This window comes from Bombyx mandarina, chromosome 05, assembly GCF_030267445.1.
Source record: "Bombyx mandarina strain Sakado chromosome 05, ASM3026744v2".
Taxonomy (NCBI): domain Eukaryota; kingdom Metazoa; phylum Arthropoda; class Insecta; order Lepidoptera; family Bombycidae; genus Bombyx; species Bombyx mandarina.
The window spans coordinates 1,821,277-1,845,814 of record NC_143212.1 but is presented as its reverse complement, the minus strand read 5'-3'; the positions used below and the strand labels follow the sequence as shown (position 1 = coordinate 1,845,814).

The 24,538-nt window shown below is 35.8% G+C and overlaps 1 protein-coding gene across 6 annotated transcripts in view; it reads right to left on the bottom strand.

Moving 5' to 3' along the window:
• Rab32 (RAS oncogene family member Rab32) overlaps nucleotides 1–24,538 on the bottom strand; it is a 32,147-nt gene that overhangs the window by 6,352 nt on the left and 1,257 nt on the right. The window contains exons 1-2 of one of the 6 annotated variants that reach the window (XM_089727527.1): nucleotides 19,453–19,579; nucleotides 131–344 (exon numbers count right to left, since the gene is read on the bottom strand). In XM_089727527.1, coding sequence (XP_089583653.1) covers nucleotides 131–344; nucleotides 19,453–19,500 — 262 coding nt within the window. In that variant the 5' untranslated portion in view covers nucleotides 19,501–19,579. Of the gene's footprint in view, nucleotides 1–130; nucleotides 345–4,509; nucleotides 4,938–11,854; nucleotides 13,442–19,452; nucleotides 19,580–24,538 lie in introns of those variants that run through there. The other 5 variants (XM_028172577.2, XM_089727526.1, XM_028172580.2 and 2 more) reach the window with 5 other exon arrangements.

Here is a 24,538-nt window from a genome sequence, read left to right as displayed (position 1 = left end):
ATAATCATATTCATAATTTCATAATAAAATCTGATGTACGTATGTACACAAATATATTCTTCTATACTACAAATAATAAATGATTTCGAAAAAGACATATGTATTTCTCAAATATGATGATTTCACATACCTGCTATATCCCATAGCTGCAATCTTATTATAGTATTTGAGTCCCAATTCAGTACTTTCAGTGCGAAATCCACGCCGATGGTTGCTCTGTAGTGTTGACTGAAGAACTGGTGGACATATCGTTTGATTATGGAAGTCTTCCCTGTACCCAATTCGCCGATGACGAGGATCTTATATAAATGCTCCCGGCGTTCAGCACTAGCCGATGCGTGTGACTGTAAAAATGACAATAATTAGAAGGAGTTTGAAGACTTTTTTTTTGTTAATGCTAATTGGGTGGACGAGCTCACAGCCCACCTGGTGTTAAGTGGTCACTGGAGCCCATAGACATCTACAACGTAAATGCGCCACCCACCTTGAGATATAAGTTCTAAGGTCTCAGTATAGTTACAACGACTGCCCCATACTTCAAGCCGAAACGCATTACTGCTTCACGGCAGAAATAGGCAGGGTGGTGGTACCTACCCGTGCGGACTCACAAGAGGTCCTACCACCATTAAAAGAAACTATAGTATTTAGGCATAGTTGGGAAGACAAATACACTTTCCTTATTGTTTTTATAGATATTGAAGTCAGACAAGCTTATATCTTGACTTGAAAATCAAAATTTGATTGGCTTACATAGCTTAAATTTTTTAAGGCCTTTCTATAAATCATGCGAATAAAGTTTCCACTGTATTGGATAACTCTAAAACAGTATTTAATTGCGTTCGTGCCTTGTCTTAGTGAATATGTTGTGGTGATATCCGTGGCCGCTAAGCATTGAAGCTAAATATATCTAGTGTACGGTTTTAGCTGTATTTCTCCAAAAAAAAGAACGTTTGCGGTTTCAGAATAAATAATAAGTATGTTATGCTAAAAATGTTGGTGGCCTGTTTTCGAGAAGGAACCACTTTTAAATGTACCACATGTACCGGATATCCTAAATTAGTTCCTAATCTATAAATTTCGAAAGGCCAATTTAGAACCATCAAATTTACATTTAGTGCTTTTCATGTATTTTTTGTATTTATTTTAAAGGCATGCTTATTTAGGAAATAGCGGCGTTGTACTTTGCTCAAAATTTCATGCATTAACACAGTTGCGAGTAATAATATTTACAGGAGAAAAAGTCCTCGAAACCACAGCCCTGATAGGTACTAATATTATCTACGTCATGTTCGTTTCAATCTGATACCTTTAAACGAGCAATTCTTGTTTTAATATATATGTATATTATTATAATCTGAATCTCGGAAACGACTCCAACGATTTTCATAAAATTTAGTATACAGGGGATTTCGGGGGCGATAAATCGATCTAGCTACAATTTATTTTCAGAAAATGTTGTTTTATTCGTGTTTTCAATAATCAACTCTTCCCGACATCTATTGGCGAATAATAATACTTTTTTTTTTAATTGAGGGCAACTAACCGCTTTAAAGACACAACAAGATGGCGTTATCAAAAAAAAAAGACGGTCATCATCTAGTTCTTAATAATTAGAATATAAAGGACTGGTTTTTTTTTTCTGTTCTTTTGTACTTGCAGTGGTGAACTATGACGGTCGTCGGATGAAGTTGTCGAGACGAAAACTTAATTTAAAGTGACATATTATTAAATATGAAATTTTCAGGATGTCTCTAAAAAAAATAGCACTTAAAAGATATGAGCTCGATGAGTTTGCGGATTCTTTTCGGGACTGTGGCTATTTTTTGGAACACGGAGTAGAGGCAACACGATTTAAAATTCAACAAAGTTGATATTTCAATGACATTTAAGTTGAGAATAAATAACTTGAATTCAAATTAGATCAGTGAAATTTTTCGTTTAATTCAACGGTTTCAAGGACTTAATGATTCTCACAAAATACGAAAACAATTATCCTCTTTTAGTTTTATTTTATTTTATTCAAATTTTAAAGACCAAATGAATTTGAATTGCAAAACAAAGACATGCTAACGCTTTGAATAAATTTTGGAAACGATATCTTATTGAGAGATCTATTTAGCTTCGTTATTATAATTTAGTAGCCTCGTCTAAAATTGCTGTGTTTATTTTTTACATATTACCAGCCCACGGTGTGTCCTGTTAAGTGTTTACCGAAGCAAACTTTCAGACGTAAATGCCACCAACTACTTTGAGACATGAGATCGAATATTTTTTTTAATGTAATACCCTCTGTCCTACTCTTCAAACAGGTAAAAGTAGGATTACCAATAATAAACAAATATTGATATTTCAATATAGATTACACATGGTCAAACCACAGATAAAGTAATAAAGTAGGTAAATTTTTGAATCGCAACTGCTTTGATCTCAATTCTTACAGTTTTGAAATTTCTAACATTATCTACGCAGGTGTACTTACTTATCAAAAGTATTGCATGTTAACTACTGATAGTAACTAACCCAACAGATAATTTGTTTAAATAATTGTAAGCTATGATTAAAAGACATAAGGATCCCTTTGACGTTTAGAATGATTGACTTGAATTTAACTGGTTTTTTAACTGGTGATAGGATCTCTTGTGAGTCCGCACGGGTAGGTACCACCTCCCTGCCTATTTCTGCCGTGAAGCAGTAATGCGTTTCGGTTTGAAGGGTGGGGCAACCGTTGTAACTATACTGAGACCTTAGAACTTATATCTCAAGGTGGGTGGCGCATTTACGTTGTAGATGTCTATGGGCTCCAGTAACCACTTCACACCAGGTGGGCTGTGAGCTCTTCCACAAACTAAGCAATAAAAAAATAAAAAATAAACCGATAAGTTACATTGAGAGATTTCATTAAAAAATGAACCTTTCAAACTTTTTTTTATTGCAAATAAAGTTACGAATTACCCCATTTGCATATTACGTCAACTCTTTAATTAGAAGTTGAACTATTATCTTTGGCTGTCATACAAATTACGTAGGTACCAAAAAAAAATGCGGCGTAAAAAAAAGAATACGAAAAAATTTACTGAACCTTCAAATTCTTTTTATTATATTTTAGTAATCGTTCTTTAGTTTTTTAAGAAAGTCTACACGAAATACTAAGCATCTAGAATTTCAAAATGAATAAAATGAACACGAATTTAAATTAACATCCCACTTATCTCGTTTAGTCCATTTTTTCTCAGGTATTGAGTTCCTACAAGTCTAGGCTAGACCGGTTGCTTGGACTCGTTGTATTTGCCGGTTTAAACTATTACTCACTAATTACCATTTGGTATTGACAATCAACTTCAATTAACCGAAATTGATATTAATGGAATCGCAGTGGAAGTTTCTAATGACGACTATGACTGTGTGTATTTTATTGATCCCTGAAATTGATATCTGCTCTAGAGTCCTGTCGGGACGCGCTCTTGTAAAGTCTTTCAAGGTAGATAGGTAGGTATAACAGAGTGACTCCTAACAAGACCAAATAAAATTTTAAATGTTCCAAAAAAATTCTGTGAACACACGTTTAAATAATTAAACTACAGACATATAATTAAAATAATGCACACTAAACGCCAAAAATACATGTAATACATAACTTATATCTGCAAATCAATTTTGTTCAAAAATAAATTGATCTGTTACAAAATTTTCCTGATCATAAATGGTAACATAAAATTTAATGTTATGAGACCATAATGTTATTCATTTATTCGTTCGTAAGTTTTTTATTTCTATCACTATGTCGCTGTCGCGAAGTATTACGTAATTTTAGAATAAATAAAAATAACAAAATAGTGTGACGTTTACGAAGATAAAATTTTATTATGACAATAAATAAAAACTATTAACACTCTGTAATAATAATAAACGTAACTCATTGCAAAATTTAGAGTACTTTCCCGCCTTTTCAAACGACTTCAATACCGTTCCAAATATTATTTAAAAAAAAAGGTTTTTGCAAAACAATATGTACTCCTAAAATTATTCCAAAAGTATTTCATGAAGATTACTTTCAGTGAAAAGGCTACTTAAATACACTAACAGCATCTCAAAAGTCACCATTGAGTTGTTTTAATGATTCAGACATTCACACTAAATATCATATTGCTGCGAAAAATATACCCGAATGAAAACCAAATCAGACAACCGTGTTAAATAGTTTATTTAGGTTTAGTATATTAGATAAACGGAAGAAATATTCCACTGAAAATTGAAATTACGTTCTATACTTGAACAAGCTGTGATTCATCATTGTTATCTGTCAATACACTTTCGATTATTATTGATTTTTACTTAACGAACTTATAAATACTTATCAATTTTTATTTTTATTATAAAATATTAGTTGATGCTCCCTTAAAAAGTCGTGAGTTAAATCGAAAAATTTACAGCAAAATCGAAATTTTATTAAAAAATGAAAAAAAAAGGTTTTCCCATTACTAGATATAGGTACATTTTCATATTACTTACACTGCCGGCGTGTTGCTTTTGTTTCGGCGACATAATCCTTTGACACAACGTCAAGAAACACAAAAATAAATCCGATCAGACAATTTCGATGAAATATTAAATAGAATTTTCTCGATAAAATTTAAACACATCGCACTTCAAACTCGAAGATCCGTACTCATCATAAAACGATGATACAATTTAAAAAAAAAAACAAAAAAACAATCAGAGATATATCGGCAAAGAAGTCTGTGCACGCCACTTGGTAAAAGATAATTTTAGGAAATTATTTTTTTAATTACAGTGGAAGCAAACGGTGTTACGTTATACGACTATCGGTCCGGTCCGATTGACGGCTTATTTATGAAGTGAGCTCGAGTGGACCGACACTCTTATCGGCCAGTGATAACGGAGGAGTATTTGTCATTCGCACTCCTTGCGTGACCGGCAACAATGTCCGCCGGTTGCCAGCTATTAAAAGTACTTAATAAAATCCTGATTTACGTTATTAGGTAAATTATCATTAAAATAACAATTAATAAATCTAGTCTAGGTATCACAAATCACCAATTTAAAATGTACAATGTAATACGTATTTACCGATATTGTGTGATATATATTTAATGTATAGATATTTATAAGCTACAGGTAGAAAAATATTTAATTATTTATTTATTCAATTTCATGAACAAAATTACAATGGCGGACTTAATGCTTGAGGTATTCTGTACCAGTCAACCAAAGGCGGTCCCAAGAGTCCTATGGTAGGTGCATTACACTTCGCCAAAATAACAAAATTCATATCTGACAAATAAAACAAATATCTGACAAATTGATGTTTTAAATATGCTATATAAAAAAATAAAAACAGAAATATCATCGATGTAACGAAATATGTTCTGGAAAACTCGACCTGATTTGGTAATGATCACCTACGCTATGAACAATGTCACAAAAATAGATTCCCGAGTGGTCCACAACTATGTTTCTTCATAATCTTTTATCTGTAATCGAACTGTTAGAATTAAAATCAAATGGATTTACTTTAAAATTTCAGCTCCGGGTCCCCTGACTAGATGCGCCTAATAATACAAAGCTACTAGAGCGTGGTTCAAATAAACGTGTAATGATAAGATTTCTAAAGCAATAGTTGTTTAGGCAACCTATCGACGGTATTGTGTTGCCTGTGACCTTCTATCTGTCGCCTTTCAAGTTTCGATATTGTTAACAAGTAAAAAACGCTTAAAACAAAATAACGAATAGGTACTGTCGATTATTTGGTTACATTCCAAATAGTGTTGCATATTGCCGAGTTCAAATTATAATCGATTAAAATTAAACTATTCGATGAGTAAACCACCTAAAAAAACAGGATTATTTAGTTCTATTTTCAAACAATCGCGGGTCGCGTTTCCGATCCAGAGGTAGATTCTGCGAAGCACTGTTCTTGCTAGGGTCAGTGTTAGCAGCACTCCGGTTTGAGCCTCGTGAGCTCACCTACACGCCTACACACGTTAGGTGAAGCTGAAATAGCCTCTCAAGGCTATCAGCTTAGGTAGAAAAAAAATTAAACTTTAATAACACCCTTTTTTTATTTATTTTTTTTGTTTATTAAAAACAACTCGCGTTTATTCCGTCTGCGAATAGAAAACTAAAAACGTTCATTTCAAAAAGTGTAAAGACAATAAATAATTCATGAAAATTAACTACAGGGAATTCTCTATTCTCTAAATGTACTTACCACTAATAGCCAATTTTCAGTATTTAAGTTTTACAGTTGTGATTTTACCGGTGTGCGGTATGTGTCAATTTCTTTTTTTTTGCTATTCCGTTTACTTCAAACTTCTCCTCAAGAACTCTCTCATATACATGTAATTCGTAATATGTACATATGTAGCGTAGCCACGAGAATTCACACTATTGGTTTTTAAATGTGATGTGATTTTACACCAAACCAACTATGACTAACAAGACAATTCCGATGTACATTCCCGAAGGGCATTCCCCGGAATATCAAATCGCGGTATATTAAAAATATTTAAAATATACACTGAATCACAGGATTTGGTTCTGCGATTATAAAATATTTGTTAAGACTCAAAATTATTTGCATTCATAAATAGCTTTTTTCCGTTGAAGTCAACAATCCTAGTTATATTGCCCAATTCCGAGTTATATAGTATTTATAGCCTTGATCCTGACCAATTTATCGAAGTGTGTCTTCGTAACAACTCATAAAACTTAAGAAGCAAACACGATCGTTCTGTCGATTGAATTATGATATTGCCAGTGCTTCCTGCAAATGCTACATTTTAAAAATACTTTTACATTTTAATGTCACCATTTTTATTCTCAGAATATTATCTTACAATATTATTGTTATTTCCTACCTTTAGAACACTTTACAGTTTTCTTGGTCACTGATGACTAAGTTGTTATTCGTCAACATTTAAATATTGTGCTAACAATTAATAAAACAAATCGCAACTATACCGTAAAAGTATTTTTAATTATATTTACGACTGGCGAAAACTAAAGAAAATACTATGTTATAATATATTTTTAAAGTAAATGTATACTATACGATGCTATGGTGCTATGAAATCTTAGATCATATACGTAAGAATTGTTATCTTTTTACCATTTCAATCTTGTTAAAAAAAACAACAATAGAAATCAACATAACACTGAATCTGACCCGCTCATTAGGTTTACTTCGTTCTATTTCATATGTGGACAAAATACGATTAAGGTTGCGTCCACACTTCAACGCTAAGTGAATGATTTTTTCCCCACCTATGCTGATAGCCTTGAGAGGCTATTTCAGCGTAACCTTAAATAGTAGGTGAGCTCATGGAGCTCAAACCTGACGACGTTGCTAACGTGAACCCTAGCAAGAGCCGTGCTTCGCAGAATCTACCACCGGATCGGAAACGCGCCCCACTGAGAAGATCCGGCGAGAAACGCAGCGGGCTTAATAAAATGATTCATGTCAAATCTACAAAAATTCTGATTATTTCAGTCAGAATTTAGAGGTATCATCGGGGTCAGCAATATCATGGGAAAGGTCACGGCTTCTAGATTATTTGTGCACAATTCATATATACGTTTTTTTTAAAGTGTTGACAACACTTCGTCTTCTCGCATTAAAACTGTATAATCTCAAAACTTACTAAATTTTCCGGGAGAGTGTTTTAAAGGTTTAACTATTTAAAAATATAAAAAATATTTTTAATATTAATCATCTTTGCAAACATTTATTTTTTAGGTTTTACCAGTTACATTATCTGCCTTTTAAAGTAAGATAAAATTATGTATTAATTTTGTTAATAGTCAAAATATAGGTAAAAACAAAAAACTAACTCTAAACTACGCTCTTTTGACAGTATTTATGAGAAAAATACTGGTGATACCAAATGCTTACGCGTATTAACTCAATTTCGAACTTTTTAAATACTTTTAATGCGAAAAAACGACTTGTGTAGCTCGTTCAATGGCCCGAAAATGACTTGAAAACGGAATATAGCAACAGAATCTTTCCGTATACCAGTATAGAATCAACTTTAAGTGGCATTGCACAACGACCGCGAGCCTGCGGTAAGCGTAGCCTGGGTGTCGGGTTCCAGCCACGCATCGCCAATAGCCCTGAGGGCGAATAACGCGACTTATGGCATGTACTTTCTTCACCTAGACACAAGAATGTTGGTATCCAAAACTTCTTTGGTCGCTAAAAACAATCGCTTGAGTGACGATAATCACGGATTTCGAAAAACCAGAACGTTTCATTTACGAAGCAAATGGATGAATAACGAATTGATATTTATTCTGAACTAGCTGACCCGAACAAACAAAACGAATTCGTCCGACGAGGGACACGTCAAAGAAAAAACAAAACTGTTATTTTTATTTAATTCCGGGCATTTTCATATTTATCTACCTTTTAAATCTTCTCTGGACTTCCGCAAATAATTCAAGACCAAAATTAGCGAAATCGGTCGAGCCGTTCTCGAATTTTAGCGAGACTAACGAACAGCAATTCATTTTTATTTATATAGATAGATGTGGGGACAATACACTTCAATAATACACTTACAAAGATTTTACTACTTAGGTTAGCGATACCGCATTTTTAACAATTTTACATTACAATTATTTAGGCCGTAAGTTTCCGGTCAAAGTGAATAATACACACCAAAACCGTATGTCGTGAATTCGCAGATAATTGCTAGAATATTGTGACTGAAAGAACTCAATATTGCTATAGTCTTCTAATTGTGCCTATCATAATAATTTCTGCGAAAGCTTGAAGATTTTGTCCCCATATAAATTTTAAGTGCATTTGATGCAAGTCCTTATTTTGGAAATTCGTGTTATTGCTACAGGCTTAATTCTTGATCTGTTGAAGTGATGATCGTCTTGACTTAAGATAACAGTCATTTTTAGATAGAAAGTCAACCTTGTATGTTGCATAATAATGATTTTGAAATCATCGATATTGCATTAACAGATTATATTATTTATAATCTTTACTAAATACAAGAAGATAAATTTTGTTCTAGTTTTATTAAATTAGCCAGTCTCAGACCAACACAAGATTATTTGTAAATGTCTTTTTCAGTTTTGTATGCAAGAAACTGCCATACTAGTTCAAAACTTTAAATAATAGATGACAGCGTTATCGATAATTTTGATTTCCATACATCACTAATTTTATTTCAATGCTATCGAACCGGAACGGAAATGAAGAGCGCTCGCAAAATCTACCTTACTGCACCGAGATAACGTCATAATCAAATAAGATAATAAAAACACTTGGTCGGAAAAGTTTCTTATAATTTTGTTCTAGTTTACCTACTATTTTGAAATGCTTAATTGATTTTTAATATTAATGATACAAGTTTATTAACGAGTGATTTACAAATGGATCGTTAAAAGTAACTTATTAAGATAAGTACTTACATTACCAACGAAATTAGTAGGTATTGTGCAATAATTGTATGCAAAAGTTAAATGATACGACAGTAAAATAAAATAAAATTCTTTCAAATTTCGTGTTTCAAATGTAAAATATGGTTATTGTATTTTTGTTCCCACTACATTTTTATTTTCTTTTTTTATTGCTTAGGTGGATATACGAGCTCACAGCCCACCTATGTAACCCTTAACCTGGTGTTAAGCGGTTACTGGAGCCCATAGACATCTACGACGTAAATGCGCCACCCACCTTGAGATATCAGTTCTAAGGTCTCAGTGTAGTTACAACGGCTGCCCCATCCTTCAAACCGAGACGCATTACTGCTTCACGTCAGGAATAGACAGGCCGGTGGTCCCTACCCGTGCGGACTCACAAGAGGTCCTTACTCCTATTAGAGGACATTACTCCTATTATCCTATTTACTGAGACTTTTTCAGTGGACTTTTTGGAGGATCCCGAGAAGTTACGTCCAGCGGCTTTGTTTTATTTTTCCATATTGGTGCACTCTGACAGATGTTAAACAGTTAATAAACCACCGTTATTACATATTTAAACCTTACAAATCGCATAAATTAATATTGTTTGACTTTATATCTGTCTATAGTGTGTAGTCTTGGCGAAATCTGTGATTGTAATATTGGACTTTTTGTCGGGATCGCGAAGAACAAAGTTGTGTGAATTCTTTTATTTTGTCAATTTAGTGTTTCTTCGGGTTTAAATGTGTAATAATGGTGGTTCATTAACTGTTTAACATCTATGAAAGTGCATAATTGTGGGAAAATGAAACAAAGTCGCTGGACGTAGCTTCTCGGGATCCTTCAAAAAGTCAACTGAAAAAGACTCAATAAATAACTACCATTTTACTAATATTATATTTCATCCCATATCATCTCATCTTATTTCATTTAATATCATCTCAATTGATTAATTTGGGTTTCCTTCGCTTTTTTTAATACAAAACTGTAAATAATTAAAACGGCGAATTATAAAAATCTTACTTGACTCTGGCTAATGCACAAACCGTGCCGGAGCCAAAATATAAAGAAGAAAATATTATAGAAGTTTAATAGTCTTTGACAGTAGAACCATAATAGTGTTCAAACTTATAATTTCAATTAATTATAGTCGAATTTCGACTACTGCGGGACCACTAGTTCTGATTAAAATCGATAATAAACCTTTGAATTTGAATATATTATCTTTGAAACATTCTAGAAACGACAACTAAAAGCCACAAGTTAACATCAGTTAGATTCTAATCGGCAACCGAATTGTTGAATGTTAATTGTTGTTATGGAAAACGAGATTCACCGGTATGTAGATTGATATACATAATTAATGTATGCTAATAAATACACAGAATCAAATGGTATATATTCGAAATTTTGGCAATTAATGATATTGTTACGAACACGGTTACCTATATTTTTAAGACGTCATTTCTAAAAAAAAAAAAACAACATGATCATTATTTAAAATGTTGCCTGTTATTTTAATTATGTTATTTGCCCTCGGCTTATACACGGTGCCCCAAGAATTATGAGAATTAAATAATATGCACATACACCTATTAAAAAGGGACAAATTGATTTTTGCTTTATTGCGAAGAGAAAAGTATACAATAAAATTTAAATACATATTTAGTCTCTAATGCTTTAGGATCAATAAAGTCATATATAATTAAATAATAATAAATAAATATTTACTAACAATCACGCCACGTTAACTGGTCCCATGATAAGTTCGTAAAGAACTTGTATTACAGGTACCAGATAACGGAAATAAATGTAAGATTTTTATGATACACATACATATATTTAATATACATCCATAACCCTGGAAAAGACATTTATATTTATCATACAAATATCTTCCCTTGGCGGGATTCGAACCCGCGACCCCCTTGTGTAGTGACCATGTCACTTACCACTACACCAGACGGTCGTCATTCTCGAATAAATATAGTCTTGCTATATAGTCATAGCAAAGCTTATTCGATTTTTAAGAATTATCTTAGTGCTTTTTATACGTTTTTCTTTGTGTGTGTAATGAACTATTATTACGCAGTATCATATAACGTAAACGAGTTTTCTATTTGTAATATTGAACTGCATATACTTTAAGAAGGTACTAGATCGACTTACGTTATTCGTATTTCGTGTTAGCTTTAGTGTTATTTAATAATTCATGAAGGCGGAAATAGATTTTTTTTTAATTATGGTCAAATTAAAATTCCATCAATAACGAATAAGAACCAATTCATAACTCGATATTGACAAACACCACAGATACACCACACAAGAAAGTTCGAAATTAAAAACATTTATAATAATTATACAATTTAAAAAAAAAAGCGAAGCGCACACGAGCAGACAAACGAGTCGTACTCACGAAAGACATCGCGCGGCAGCGTCACGTCCGCTGTAAACTAGCGTGAAATAAAACGTACTGGGAACAGAACTGTCGTCTCGGCGCTGAAGCCACAGCACTCGCACACCGTTAGGTAGCAATCATCTACTGCCTCCTCGAAGGTCATGGCGCGCGCGCATCGCACGGAGAACCTTCGTCCACTGACGTGTCGAGCGATGCGGCGAGACGGCAACGCGCACGTTGCGCTACATACAACGCATCCACTTACCGTCGTAGCATCGTTCCCGGCTTTGTTCTCCGGCTCGATCAGGTCTCCGTAGGCAGGCATCGTGTCCGAGTGCCCCTCCTCTTCAGTGTCGTTGTCGCGCGACTGTGACGACGAGGGCGGTGTGGCCACGGCCAGCTTCACGCGTGCTAGCGCCACCGCCTCTTCCAACGACCCCACTTCCGTCCCTCCCCTCTCCCTGTCATCATCGCGATCTTCCGAACCGCCAACGGAAGCCTGACTAACAAACGCTACTCGTCTCCGTAGCGCGTTTTCCGGACTCGGTTCTTCCACGGGTTTTTCCATTTCGGGTACACTGTTGCGTTTCCAAGCAGCTTTCGTAAAAGGTCTCGTAGCGACGGCATGTTCGACGGCGATGGGGCTCACTGGTTCAGGGGTCGGTCGCGCTAATTCGTTAGAGGGAGTTGGAGCGCTCTCGACGGACTGTGATGTTTCTGGTTGAGAAGCTGGTACTGCGGGAGTTTCATTGCGTTTTTTACCAATACTACCCATACGTTTGAGAAGACTACCTCCGGCTTCCTTTTTCTGTTTGTCGTCGCCCGGCGAGCTCCCAGTGCTACGAGAGGACTCGGCGGCCGCTTCGCGTTGTTTCTTATTGCGTTTACGCATCGTGCGTTCGTCGCGCGTGATCTCACCGTCTGAGGCGACGGACTTGCTGGAGCCTGTGCGTTTGATAGAGCCGATGTGGAAGGGCGAACCGGGGCGGAACGGTGAACGAAGCGAGTGCAACGTGCGGCGTAGGCGCGATGGCCCAAAGCGCGGCGGGACGGGTGAAGGAGGCGGCAAAGGGGGCTCTTCGTCGGGCATGGTGGTGAGCCGACCGCGCTGTGTCGACTGCCGCCAGCCTGACTCCCGGACCGCGTCGCCTCGCCGCGGCCTTGCTCCTTGACTGATCAAGCCCCGCAAATCACGGATAAACTTTGGACAAGGCTATAACGTACACACTTCCAATAAAGGATTATAATTTAATTAGCACAGTCTTATCCCGATAACAATGCTAGAATAATAACGATCGAACGAAATACAAATAAAATACGCACAGATTAAATTCTTAATCGGTTGTTATGTTAACACGCAATTGCTTGTACCTTATCATAATCTAGTACATTGTCTTTGTCATTATCTATTGCCTCCTAAATATTGTTTGTTATTTTCTAGATATCTTTAACCGAACTTTTATGATTACAATAATTCCATTGAACAATCCGATAAACGTTTCCCAAAGAACATCGCAGTGATGACGAAACTTTAATTCCATTGTGTTTATAAATTATGGCGCAGGTCTGCTGGGAGAAAGAATTTGTTAATTAAATAAATAACTTACCTGTGAATTTGTGTATATATAATTTTTTTGTATTTGAATAAATACAGGCATAAAAAACCACTACGCTAATCAGTCTAGAGTCCAAAGTACCGCGACTTAATTTAGGTCAATTGTTGCATCGTCTCAATTCTTACGAAACTGATGGCTTATACTCCAACCTCATACCGTGTGTAGAATAAACTAAAAACGCAGAATTACCTCCTCCGTTGTTGATATTAGTTAATGTAAAGCATAATTGCATAGACATATCATAACACCTAGATAATATTCTTACTTAGTCTTGTGCTTAAAGCCGTGACAAGTCGGTCAGTCGTATGAAAATAGAGGTAATTTAATCTAAATTAATATATTACACAGCTTTGATAAAAGGCAAATTTTTGGAGAGTGCTTTTAATAATTTTATTTTCTTCCAACGTAAATATTGAACGATAATTGAGCTTATGAAGAATTAGTCGCTTACCTGTTGCCCTATCTACCTGCGAGTAAAGTAATAAACTTTTTCATTAGCCCAGGAGCTTTTTTTACCTGCTCAAAACTAGTATCACAATAGAAACACGCGCTGCTTCAATATCTTTCACTTTTCCCGAATAAACCATGCTTAAATGATTTAAAAACGATAAATCTGATGTCTAAATGTTATTTTAAATATTCACTGTTATTCTTTACAGTTTTCGCACTATAATACCAATGATTAAGTATTAAGCGGTAGGCAGCGGCTTGGCTCTGCCCCTGGCATTGCTGACGTTTATGAGCGACAGTAACCACTTACCATCAGGTGGGCCGTACGCACGTCTGACTAAGCGGGCAATAAAAAAAAAAAAAAAAAAAATAACAGTCATCCATGGGTAGTTACTATAAATAATTCAGAATGTAAAAAATTTTAATATTTTTTAATACGCTTTTATTAGCTTCATACGTATGTTAGTATGTAACGGAATCTTTGAACATGATTTTGACCTCCTCCAAAACGTCGGATTAACTCGAAATTTGGCATACTTATCAAGGACCGATGCCAATTCAATAATTTTTTTGTGATATTTTTGGCGAATTAATCCGCTTAAATAGCTTAGACTTTTAACTTAAAGTGTAAGTCCTTCAAAACTAAATTTAATATGTTTAACTAAAGAAGTTACTTAATCAAATAATGTTATTCAAACTTTTAACATTTGTAGTTACGATTAACATTCCACGTTGCTTTGGGAGCCGTATACAAGTTTACCATCTTGTTTCGAAACTAACTTGTTTTTTTTTATCCACTGAAATGTTTCATCTTCGTCTTTCAAACAACGTTTATTTGTGTTTTTTATTGCTTATATGGATGGACGAGCTAACAGCCCACTTGCTGTTAAGTCTAAATTAAAACTCAGAGTTCAGAAAAGAAAGACATCTAGTTTAATCCCTAATTCGCAACTATTGATCAATTTCACTTTTTAATGCGAATAAATATTTTGTGGAGGGAAAAACGTTTTCGTTTAAAAGTCGTAAAACGATATCTATAAAAAATACCATAGAGAAACGTATATTGAGCCGAATATATGTATGTACTTTTGGTTTTTTTTTTGTATTAAAATAAAATAAAGGTTTACATGTTTCCTTATTTTAATTACGCACTAACGCTTTTACATAGTTGCTGTTGACTTCAGGATTCAAGAGAGGTTTCTGGTAAAGTATCATCAACTTTCAACAGAGGTCGCTCGAATCATTTTCAAACGGGTATGTATGTAATTTTGTAAATTACTAATTGAAGATATAATAATATGTGGGTTCGATATTGAAAACGTTGGTTATGAAAGTCTTGACACGTTTAGTTCTTTAAATTCGATCAGTCTCCAAGATTCCTAATGTATGTATTTCATAACATTATTAAGGTTATTAGTAAACTGATATCAGAGAGCCGTCAGCCCGTGAAATCTACTTTCCGACGAATGTTAGTTAAGCTTCATCAAAGGTCTTCACTGATTAATGAGGAATGAGTCAGGTTTGATGAACCGCGGCCACCGTTTGTAGCATTTGTACGGAATCCTAGTAAACGAAAGACGCCTTACAAGTTGACTATGTATTTCGTGTTTTCGTTCGCGTTACGTAAATCAAATTATTTGGGAGGTCAAGTTTTATAATGATTGCTCGAATGCTTGGGTGGCTTCTAGAAAGTTCTCGGCCCTCCACTAAACGACTGAATACAGTTTTAATACACATTGGAAACTTGTAGAGATAATTTTCTTTTGAACTTTTAAACTTCATTAGATTGACAATCAAGAATGCCGGCTGTGCAACACATAACAGACATCCACGAATGATTGCACTGAATTATGTGAATTATGAAATATTCTCGTCTTAGTATGGAGTTCCCAACAGATTAATCCCACAGACCACGTTTTTATACTACATCACATAACGTTCTTACGCTTTTTTAAATCATTTGTAACGCAAGCCCCAGTCCCCGTCCTCGGCGAACCCTTGTGACGAAGGGCTCCACGAGTAAACTAACCCATAGACACAGCCCACTGAGTTTCTCGCCGAATCTTCTCAGTGGGTCGCGTTTCCGATCTGGTGGTAGATTCTGTGAACCACTGCTCTTGCTAAGGCCAGTGTTAACAACACTCTCGGTTTGAGCTCACCTACTCGTCAAGGAGAAGCTGAAATAGCCTCTCAAGGCTATCAGCTTAGATAGGAAAAAAATAAATAAACGCAACTACAGTATACCTATATACAAGCGCCGTATTCAATTAAACATATAATAATTACGTTTACGAATACGACGTTACGAATATAAAGTAATAGACATCTCTTTTTGTTCTTACGTTTTCGATGTGCAATGGGCGATTTCATAAAGATTTATTCAAGTTAACTTTAAGAGAAAGGATTACTGTAAAACTATTCATTTGTATAGGTATCATATAGACAGGGACGTCTTAAACTAGGATGGGGTCCTTGGGCACACAAGAATTTGAGGCCCTTTTGGAAAGAAAAAAAGCGAATTATAATTTAAAAAAAATACTGAGTATGACCATTTATTATACTTAATCAAATACAGTATAATATAATATGTCATTAATAATATTAGAATTGATTGATGATATTAGATAATAGAATTAGACTGGTTTTTGGTTACGATTTCGATAACGGTTTCTTTCGGGATTTCTGTTGAGCAAAATCTTCTATTATAGGCATAGTATATGTCTTGTAAATACCTTCTGATTACTGATTTGTAAAAAAGTGTAATGTGCCCGACAGAAATGATTTGAGAATAAACGTGTGTAAGAAATTGTCGGTCTTTCGGGGCCCCCTGAGAATGGGGGCCCCTGGGCACGGGCCACGTGTGCCCTTATGGTAAAGACGGTATTGCATATAGGTCATAAACATCAAATTTTATAAATGAACATAATCAAATGGTGACGGTCAAAGTTACAATGAATTCAGATCTCTGAAGTTATTGCACCAAAATCTTGAATAACCCATGTATCTATGACGTATGCTCTATGCCATTGAAGAGCAAACATTCCTATTGTGTTTATTTCACAATTTGCGGTCGACAATGTATCCTATGGAATTTTTCGGTAATTCATAGATAAGGCGACCGGTAGAGTGATGTAAGGTCGCCGTGTTTCGACTCTGGAGCAGGTTTTCGAAGGAATTACGTACCTGAGTTCACGAATGACTCCCACAATGCTAGAATAATAACGTTATCACACGATAACTCGAGAATTTAAATATTTGTATCATTAGGGACGTATTCTAATCTGTATGATAATACTGTCGTTCTTCTAACTAACCCAGGTAAATCTAATAATGACATCCTTGTTTTTTCTTTTTTCCTTGGAAAATGGTGCTCATCACCCTGATTTCAAATGGTTACCGAAAGCAGAATTATTCAGGATGGTAGTACCTAACTGTCTTCTTATAATATATGCCAAGACGACTTATATTTATCATTATTTTTTTACGTACCTGACTCTCCCGAAAATGCCTACTCCTAACTTCGGGTGGTCGTGAATCCTATTAGATCAAGTCGGTACCTTCATCTTGTATATTTCTGTCAGAAAGCATCTTAATTTCCGATTCGAAGGATATAATAGCCATCCTTATTGCATTGCAATTATGATTTCATCAAGGTAGAATGAAATTTATATTTGATTTGTTTATCAGTAACCAATCCTATTTGTTGTATGTTGCTAATTGCCTCAGTTGCTAGGGACATTTTTGTTTTGTTTAAATAAACTAATATTTCACCTCCTAAATCGAATACAATGAGAATTATCTGTTCAAAATGGATGATTTAGTCGCTGTTCAATGTCTAAGAATTAAAGAGGCTATGTCAAATACGCTATTGACCTAGCAACTAACATGTGGCGTAGTAGCGATGCAGGAAGCAGCAAATGATTGTAATTGTAAACGGGACATTCTATGAGGATATCAACAACAATAAAATATGCTTGTAGTATCTTGAGTTCTGACGAAGATTTATGACTGACGTGCCTATCGATGGGTTTCAAAACATGAGTGACTTATGACGTCAGACTCATTATAATGTGAAAAATGAATAAATGAGCTGGCAACATAGTCATTTATATTGTTTGGTCAAGCATTGAGATTTCTTTACTTAGAATAGTGGGAGTAGAAATTTTATTGATCTTTGATTAATTGATTTTTGATTACGTTGATGGGTGAACGACGTGGTCGTGTGGAACAACACCTAAAACATAAGATGTCCGATGCATTCGTATCTAGCGATGCAACGTGTCGGTGTTCGAATCCCACAGCTCTAATGAAATACGTATTTCACAAATGTTCACGATTGACTTCCACGATAAAGAAATAGCATCGTGTAATAAAAATCAAGTCCGCGAAATTATAATTTGCGTCATTACTGGTGGTAGGATGTGTTGTAAGTCCGCATGGTTAGGTACCATCACCCTGCGTATTTATGCACGGCATAAAAGCAGTAATTCGATTCGGTTTGAAGGGCTTCCCACCCCTCAAACTTTCTTCGTTTGCGTGCATACATTTCTGAAGGAGCATGCTTTGAAGATGATAAAATAAATTTTGATGAACAGCTAACATTTTGTGTATTATTGCTCTTTTTCCGGTACTTTCTAAACAGAGACGTATTTATATAGATATTTCGGGAATTAGTCCCCTTGGCTACCAGCGAAAATTTAGGAAAGTTAAGTATATGTTTTATTATCCTTGTGATTCTGGTCAGGTTTTTAAACATCTTCTTTTTTTTCACCTTAAACCACTAGGTGGGGTCGGCATAGTTAATTTTTCTTCTCTTTCATTCTCTCCTATCAGCCGTCATCTCAACACTCACTCCTCTCTCTCTCATATCGTCATACACACTCCAACCAAACCAGAGTAATAAAAATCCTGTATTGTCACCGGTTGACATCGGTCGGTGCGACTCTGTAGAAAATGCACCACATTGCTTTCCAACGAGCGTGTTGTAACAGTTAGATTATTAAATGTACAATTAAATAAAAATAGGAGAAAATTATGAGGTAACGTATAAAGCTTTCAGTAACTACAATGCTTCGAGAATGTTACAGCATGAAACATTCTCCTGTTTATTTTTTATTTTTCATGTGTTTCTCGTTGTTAATGTGCGAGTGTGTCGAAAAAATATTTTTCCTTACACAAACTTTATATATTGACATATGTTGGATACTTACTTACTTACTGGTGGTAGGACCTCTTGTGAGTCCGCTCAGGTAGGTACCACCGCCTTGCCTATTTCTGCCGTATAGCAGTAATGCGTTTCGGTTTGAAGGGTGGGGCAGCCGTTGTAACTATACTGAGACCTTAGAACTTATATCTCAAGGTTGGTGGCGCATTTACGTTGTAGATGTCTATGGGCTCCAGTAACCACTTAATATCAGGTGGGCTGTGAGCTCGTCCAACCATCTAAGCAATAAAAAAAAAAAAAAAGATAAGAAAGACAAGTTTTCCGATTCGGCGTGTTTTCTTTTTTTTTAGATTAATCGAAGCAGGTTAACGAAATTATCAACTCACATTCATTCGTCCGCTGACTTCAACATGGATCGCTTCTTCCGCGTACATGATCAAAATAAAAACGAAAAAAAAAACTACAACTTTCTACACTAAATCTACACCAAGATTATTTTTTAAGTCAATATCAATCACACAATTACAACTTTCTTCTTTCTTCGATAAAAGTAAAAAAAATTAAGACTGTCTTCAATGTAATGAGATAACCGTTCATTAAATCCGTAATTAACAATAAACGTATATATTATTAAATTTAATGGACTAATTAAAATTATCAACCGAGAGTTACTATAGAGATAAATTGTTTTAAAAATAGCACATTTTTTATGTACTATTATTACGCTCACTAAAGGCAAACGTTTGCGATACGACGTGTAATTTAGTACTATCGTGTATAAATTTGTAATCAATAATGTCTGAACTTATCAAACCGATAAGACATCCTTTGCGTATTTACATAGGCCGTAATCTTTTGCTTTCAGATCTATTTGCTTCTATGTCTGATATTTAGATATTTGATGTAGAAAATGCGTTATGCCCTTGTGTGGACACCAAACACGTCATTTATCAGCCCGCTGCTAGCTTCTCGGAGACAAGAAACATAATACTTAATATGTTTAATATTTATAAGAGATAGTTAAGATTTTTTTAGAGACATAAGTTTAAAATCTTAAGTTTTTATAAAAGCGGCTGTCCTACCTTTAGAATTGACACTTAGGTACGGCTGCTTCGTGACGTGATGGTGATATCTCTGTATCTTATCTTATACCTTTAAACGAGCAATTCTTGTATATTAATATACAAGAATTAAATTATATTATAATATTATGTATAATCTGATTCTCGGAAACGGCTCAAACGATTTTCATAAAATTTAGTATACAGGGGATTTTGGGACCGATAAATCGACCTAGCTACAATTTATTTTCAAAAAATGTTGTTTTATTCGTGTTTTCAATAATCAACTTTATCGATAATCAACTTAAACATAAACTTTGTTTTTTATTGAAAGAAAATAACAAATAATATAATATAATAATATCAATATGTAACTCGTATTTAAATATAATTTCTAAAAAACAAATTTATCCTCTAGTTATCCTCTAGTATGACATTATGTTACTCATACCGACTTACAATACTCTCTGCCAACAATGTTTAAGAAAGTTATGAAATTCAGCAAGTTTAATTAGAGTGTTAGCCCTGAATATTCTACTATTGAACAAATTGTCTAGTTAGGTTTGGAGTGATAAATCTGGAAGCACGGAAGAGTGAGTACATTGAAAAAATCACTGCCGGCTATCGGGGACCCAGAGTGATAACAGTCATTTGTTTCATTTACCCAAAACAGGCTTCAGGAAAACGATCAAAGTCGATCAACAACTGTTCTCGCACTCAATTAAAAACTTTTTGACGAAGCATGTTGCTGATAACTCTATTTCTGTAATCTAACGAAGCATGTTGCGGATAATAACTTGTACTTTTAGGTTAGGAATATTATGTTCTTTTTTTATAATAAATAAAGTTTGATTATTACCGTTATGTATTACTAGATATAACATTGATAAATTTAATAAATGGTTAAAAACTTTAAATAGCTTACCCCTCTATTATGAACGTCAACTTTTTATTCGAAATAAAAAAACGTAAGTAAGCATAATTCTGTGTGAATTATTTTAACAATAACACTAAGGGTGTCCGGATATAAATAATACGCACCTTAAGTTTGGAATTTAAAAACAATGCGCAAGATTATTGCCAGAATCAATATTGTAAAGCAAATCTGCATACAAACTGCTACTTTTTCCTCTCGACTTTAGGTACGCAAAAAAAAAACATTCAGCACGTCTTCCAATCTTCTAAAGGAGATTCCTTTAAGCTTGTTCTTTGGTATTCGTGGGACATGGATATAATTAAAAGTACTTTTACGGTTTAATCTCGCCTTTATTATTGTCACTTTACAGTTTTCGTGATCACAGATTACTGACCGTAAAAGTAGCTTAAGTTAATCCTTTCAATCTCTAGCTTCACGAGCTTAAGACAAGCGTTATCCGTCAATCAATTAAAGTATCACTTATTTCATACAGTGTATTTAACGTAATAATTGCGTACTATTTTCCTTAGGCTGTAAATTATCATGTGATTATGCGTCCGTGACTCGAGCCAAAGTGATTGTGCAAATAACAATGTAAGTAATAAATTTTAAAATCCTTATATCAATTAAATCCCTTGCACTAAATTAAAACATTACTTCATTTGAGCGCAATTATATGCTGCAAGTGATATCTGTATGTAATGACAATTGTATTTCATTGTGTACTTTTCAAATCCGGCCCGCTTTCCTCGCCGGTCTTTGATTTAATTTAGATCCAATCGCTACCAAACTCAAAAGCGCCCTCGGCTCGGCTAATCTGAACATTTCCTGAAAATTATATAGGTATATCAAAATCGGTCCAGTTGCTTGGAAGTTTATAGAGAACATACGTACGCGCTATTTATCTTATGACAGAAGAAACATTACTCCAAAATCTAATCTGTGTCTTATTTGCGACGAGGATGGCGACCCCATCACTGACCTTCAGCTGATCACAGAAAGATGGCGTCGTTATTGTGAAAGCCTTTACAAGAACCCCACTAATGACACCACTTGTAGTCCGGATTTTGTTTGGGCTGATATAGTTCAAGAACCATCCATATTGCATTCGGAAATTAAGGCGGCCTTGACAAAACTAAAGGATAATAAAGCGCCAGGACATGATAACATCACAGCAGAGACTCTTAAAGCACTCAGCAACGCAGGAATAGATGTACTGCATAAAATCTGCAATCATATCTGGCAGAATGGTGAATGGCCGGATGATTGGAGGAGCTCCATAATACTGCCTCTACACAAAAAAGGATCCACGAAAGACTGTAACAACTATCGGACCCTTGCTCTTATCTCACATGCAAGTAAAATCCTGCTGCATATTATCAATTCCAGAATCCGACACTTTCTGGATTGGCAAATCCCTCAGGAACAGGCTGGTTTTGTCAAAGGCAGAGGTACTCGTGAGCAGATCCTAAACATCCGACAATTAATAGAAAGATGCTACGAATTCGATACACCTGTTATCCTGTGCTTCGTTGACTACAGCAAGGCGTTTGACTGCGTTGGCTGGAACTGCTTATGGCGGGTCCTTCAGGAACTCGGAGTACACCTCATAGCTCTTCTCCAATCCCTTTACTATGGCAGTCAGGGCACTGTAAGGGTCGACAACACTACGTCAAACCCGTTTAATTTCAGAAGAGGAGTTCGCCAGGGGTGTATTCTGTCACCCATTCTATTTAATATATACGGCGAATACATCATGCGCAAGACCCTAGAAAACTGGGATGGAGGCATAACCATAGGTGGTGTCAAAGTGACGAACCTGCGCTACGCAGATGACACCACTCTGCTTGCCACAACAGAAGCAGAGATGACAAAGCTTCTGAACAGGATGGAGCAGATAGGGTTGGAGATGGGACTCGCCATCAACAGATCCAAAACTAAGATCATGGTCGTTGATCGCACAAAAAAGTTGGAGCTTAGTGGAACACTAAACCTTGAGCTTGTTGACAACTTTATTTACCTAGGCTCCAACATTAACAACACTGGATCCAGCGAACTTGAAGTACGACGGCGTATTGGAATGGCAAAGGGAGCCATGACCCAGCTCGGTAAAATCTGGAAGGACCATAACATTACCCAGAAAACAAAGACAAAACTGGTGCTCACTCTGGTCTTTTCCATTTTTATATACGGAGCGGAGACCTGGACCCTTAAAGCAGCTGATCGCAAACGCGTGGATGCTTTTGAGATGTGGTGCTGGAGAAGAATGCTCCGGATACCTTGGACAGCGAAGAGAAGCAATCAGTCTATCTTAGATCAACTGCAGATCAAGACTAGACTGTCCACACTCTGCCTTCGCCGCGCACTCGAGTACTTCGGTCATATTGCTCGGAAAACACCGGATAGCTTAGAAAGACTATTCGTGACAGGGAAGATCGAGGGAAAGAGACCGCGCGGGCGCAGTCCGACAAGGTGGTTCGACCAAATCCGCACCACACTAGAGATCCCATTCCACGACGCCCTTCATGCGGCCAATGATCGGAGGCGCTGGCGGGACATCACAAGGAGTAAAATCATGTCGAATTATAATGGTCACGACCCTCAGCAGTGAGGAAACGACGCGAGGAGGAGGAGGAGTCTTATTTGAAGAACGAAGAAAATGATCAAGTTCATATCCTAAAGGAAAACTCGTTTGGTGCATTTATATCAAACGATGCGACGGTCGGTTAGTGTGGTATGAACATATGATGCGTAGAAAGAAGATGTATGTGACTAGGAGATGTATGGAAATGGTAGTGCAAGGTAGAGGGGGAAGAGGTCGACCGAAGAAGACATGGATGGACTGTGTGAATGACGATATGAGAGAGAGAGGAGTGAGTGTTGAGATGACGGCTGATAGAAGAGAAAAATTAGCTGTGCCGATCCCACCTAGTGGGATAAAGTGGAGAGAAAGAAGATATCAAGCGATGCGACTTTGCCGTTGAATCGCAGATTGATACCAATTTGGCTACTCAATACTTTTTCTTGAACGAATCAGAATATCTATAGTGTAAAAAAAACAGATGCGTAATATTTATAAATTACCTTAATTATTGATGCTATGATCCTAATTACATACCCTACATAGATGACGGAGTAACACAGCCGCCATTGCCCTAAGCACATAATTTCGAATCCTCCCATCCACTCTCAGTACTTTTCATGCTCCGGTCACCATTCTAGTCAAACTCTTCGTCGCATTCGAAGAGTTAGACTGGTAACTTAACCGACAAATACAACCTACTGAGTTTCTCACCGGAGCTTCTCAGTGGGTCGCGATTCCAAACCCGTGATAGATTCAACGAAGCACTGCTCTTGCTAAGGCAGATGTTAGCAGTCTCCCAGTCTGAGCTGCGTGAGCTCGCCTGCCTGTTAGGTGAAACCAGAATCGCCCTTCGAGGCTAGGTAGAACGTATGGTGAGCCTCCTCGAGTAGATATCCCTATTGTGTCTATTT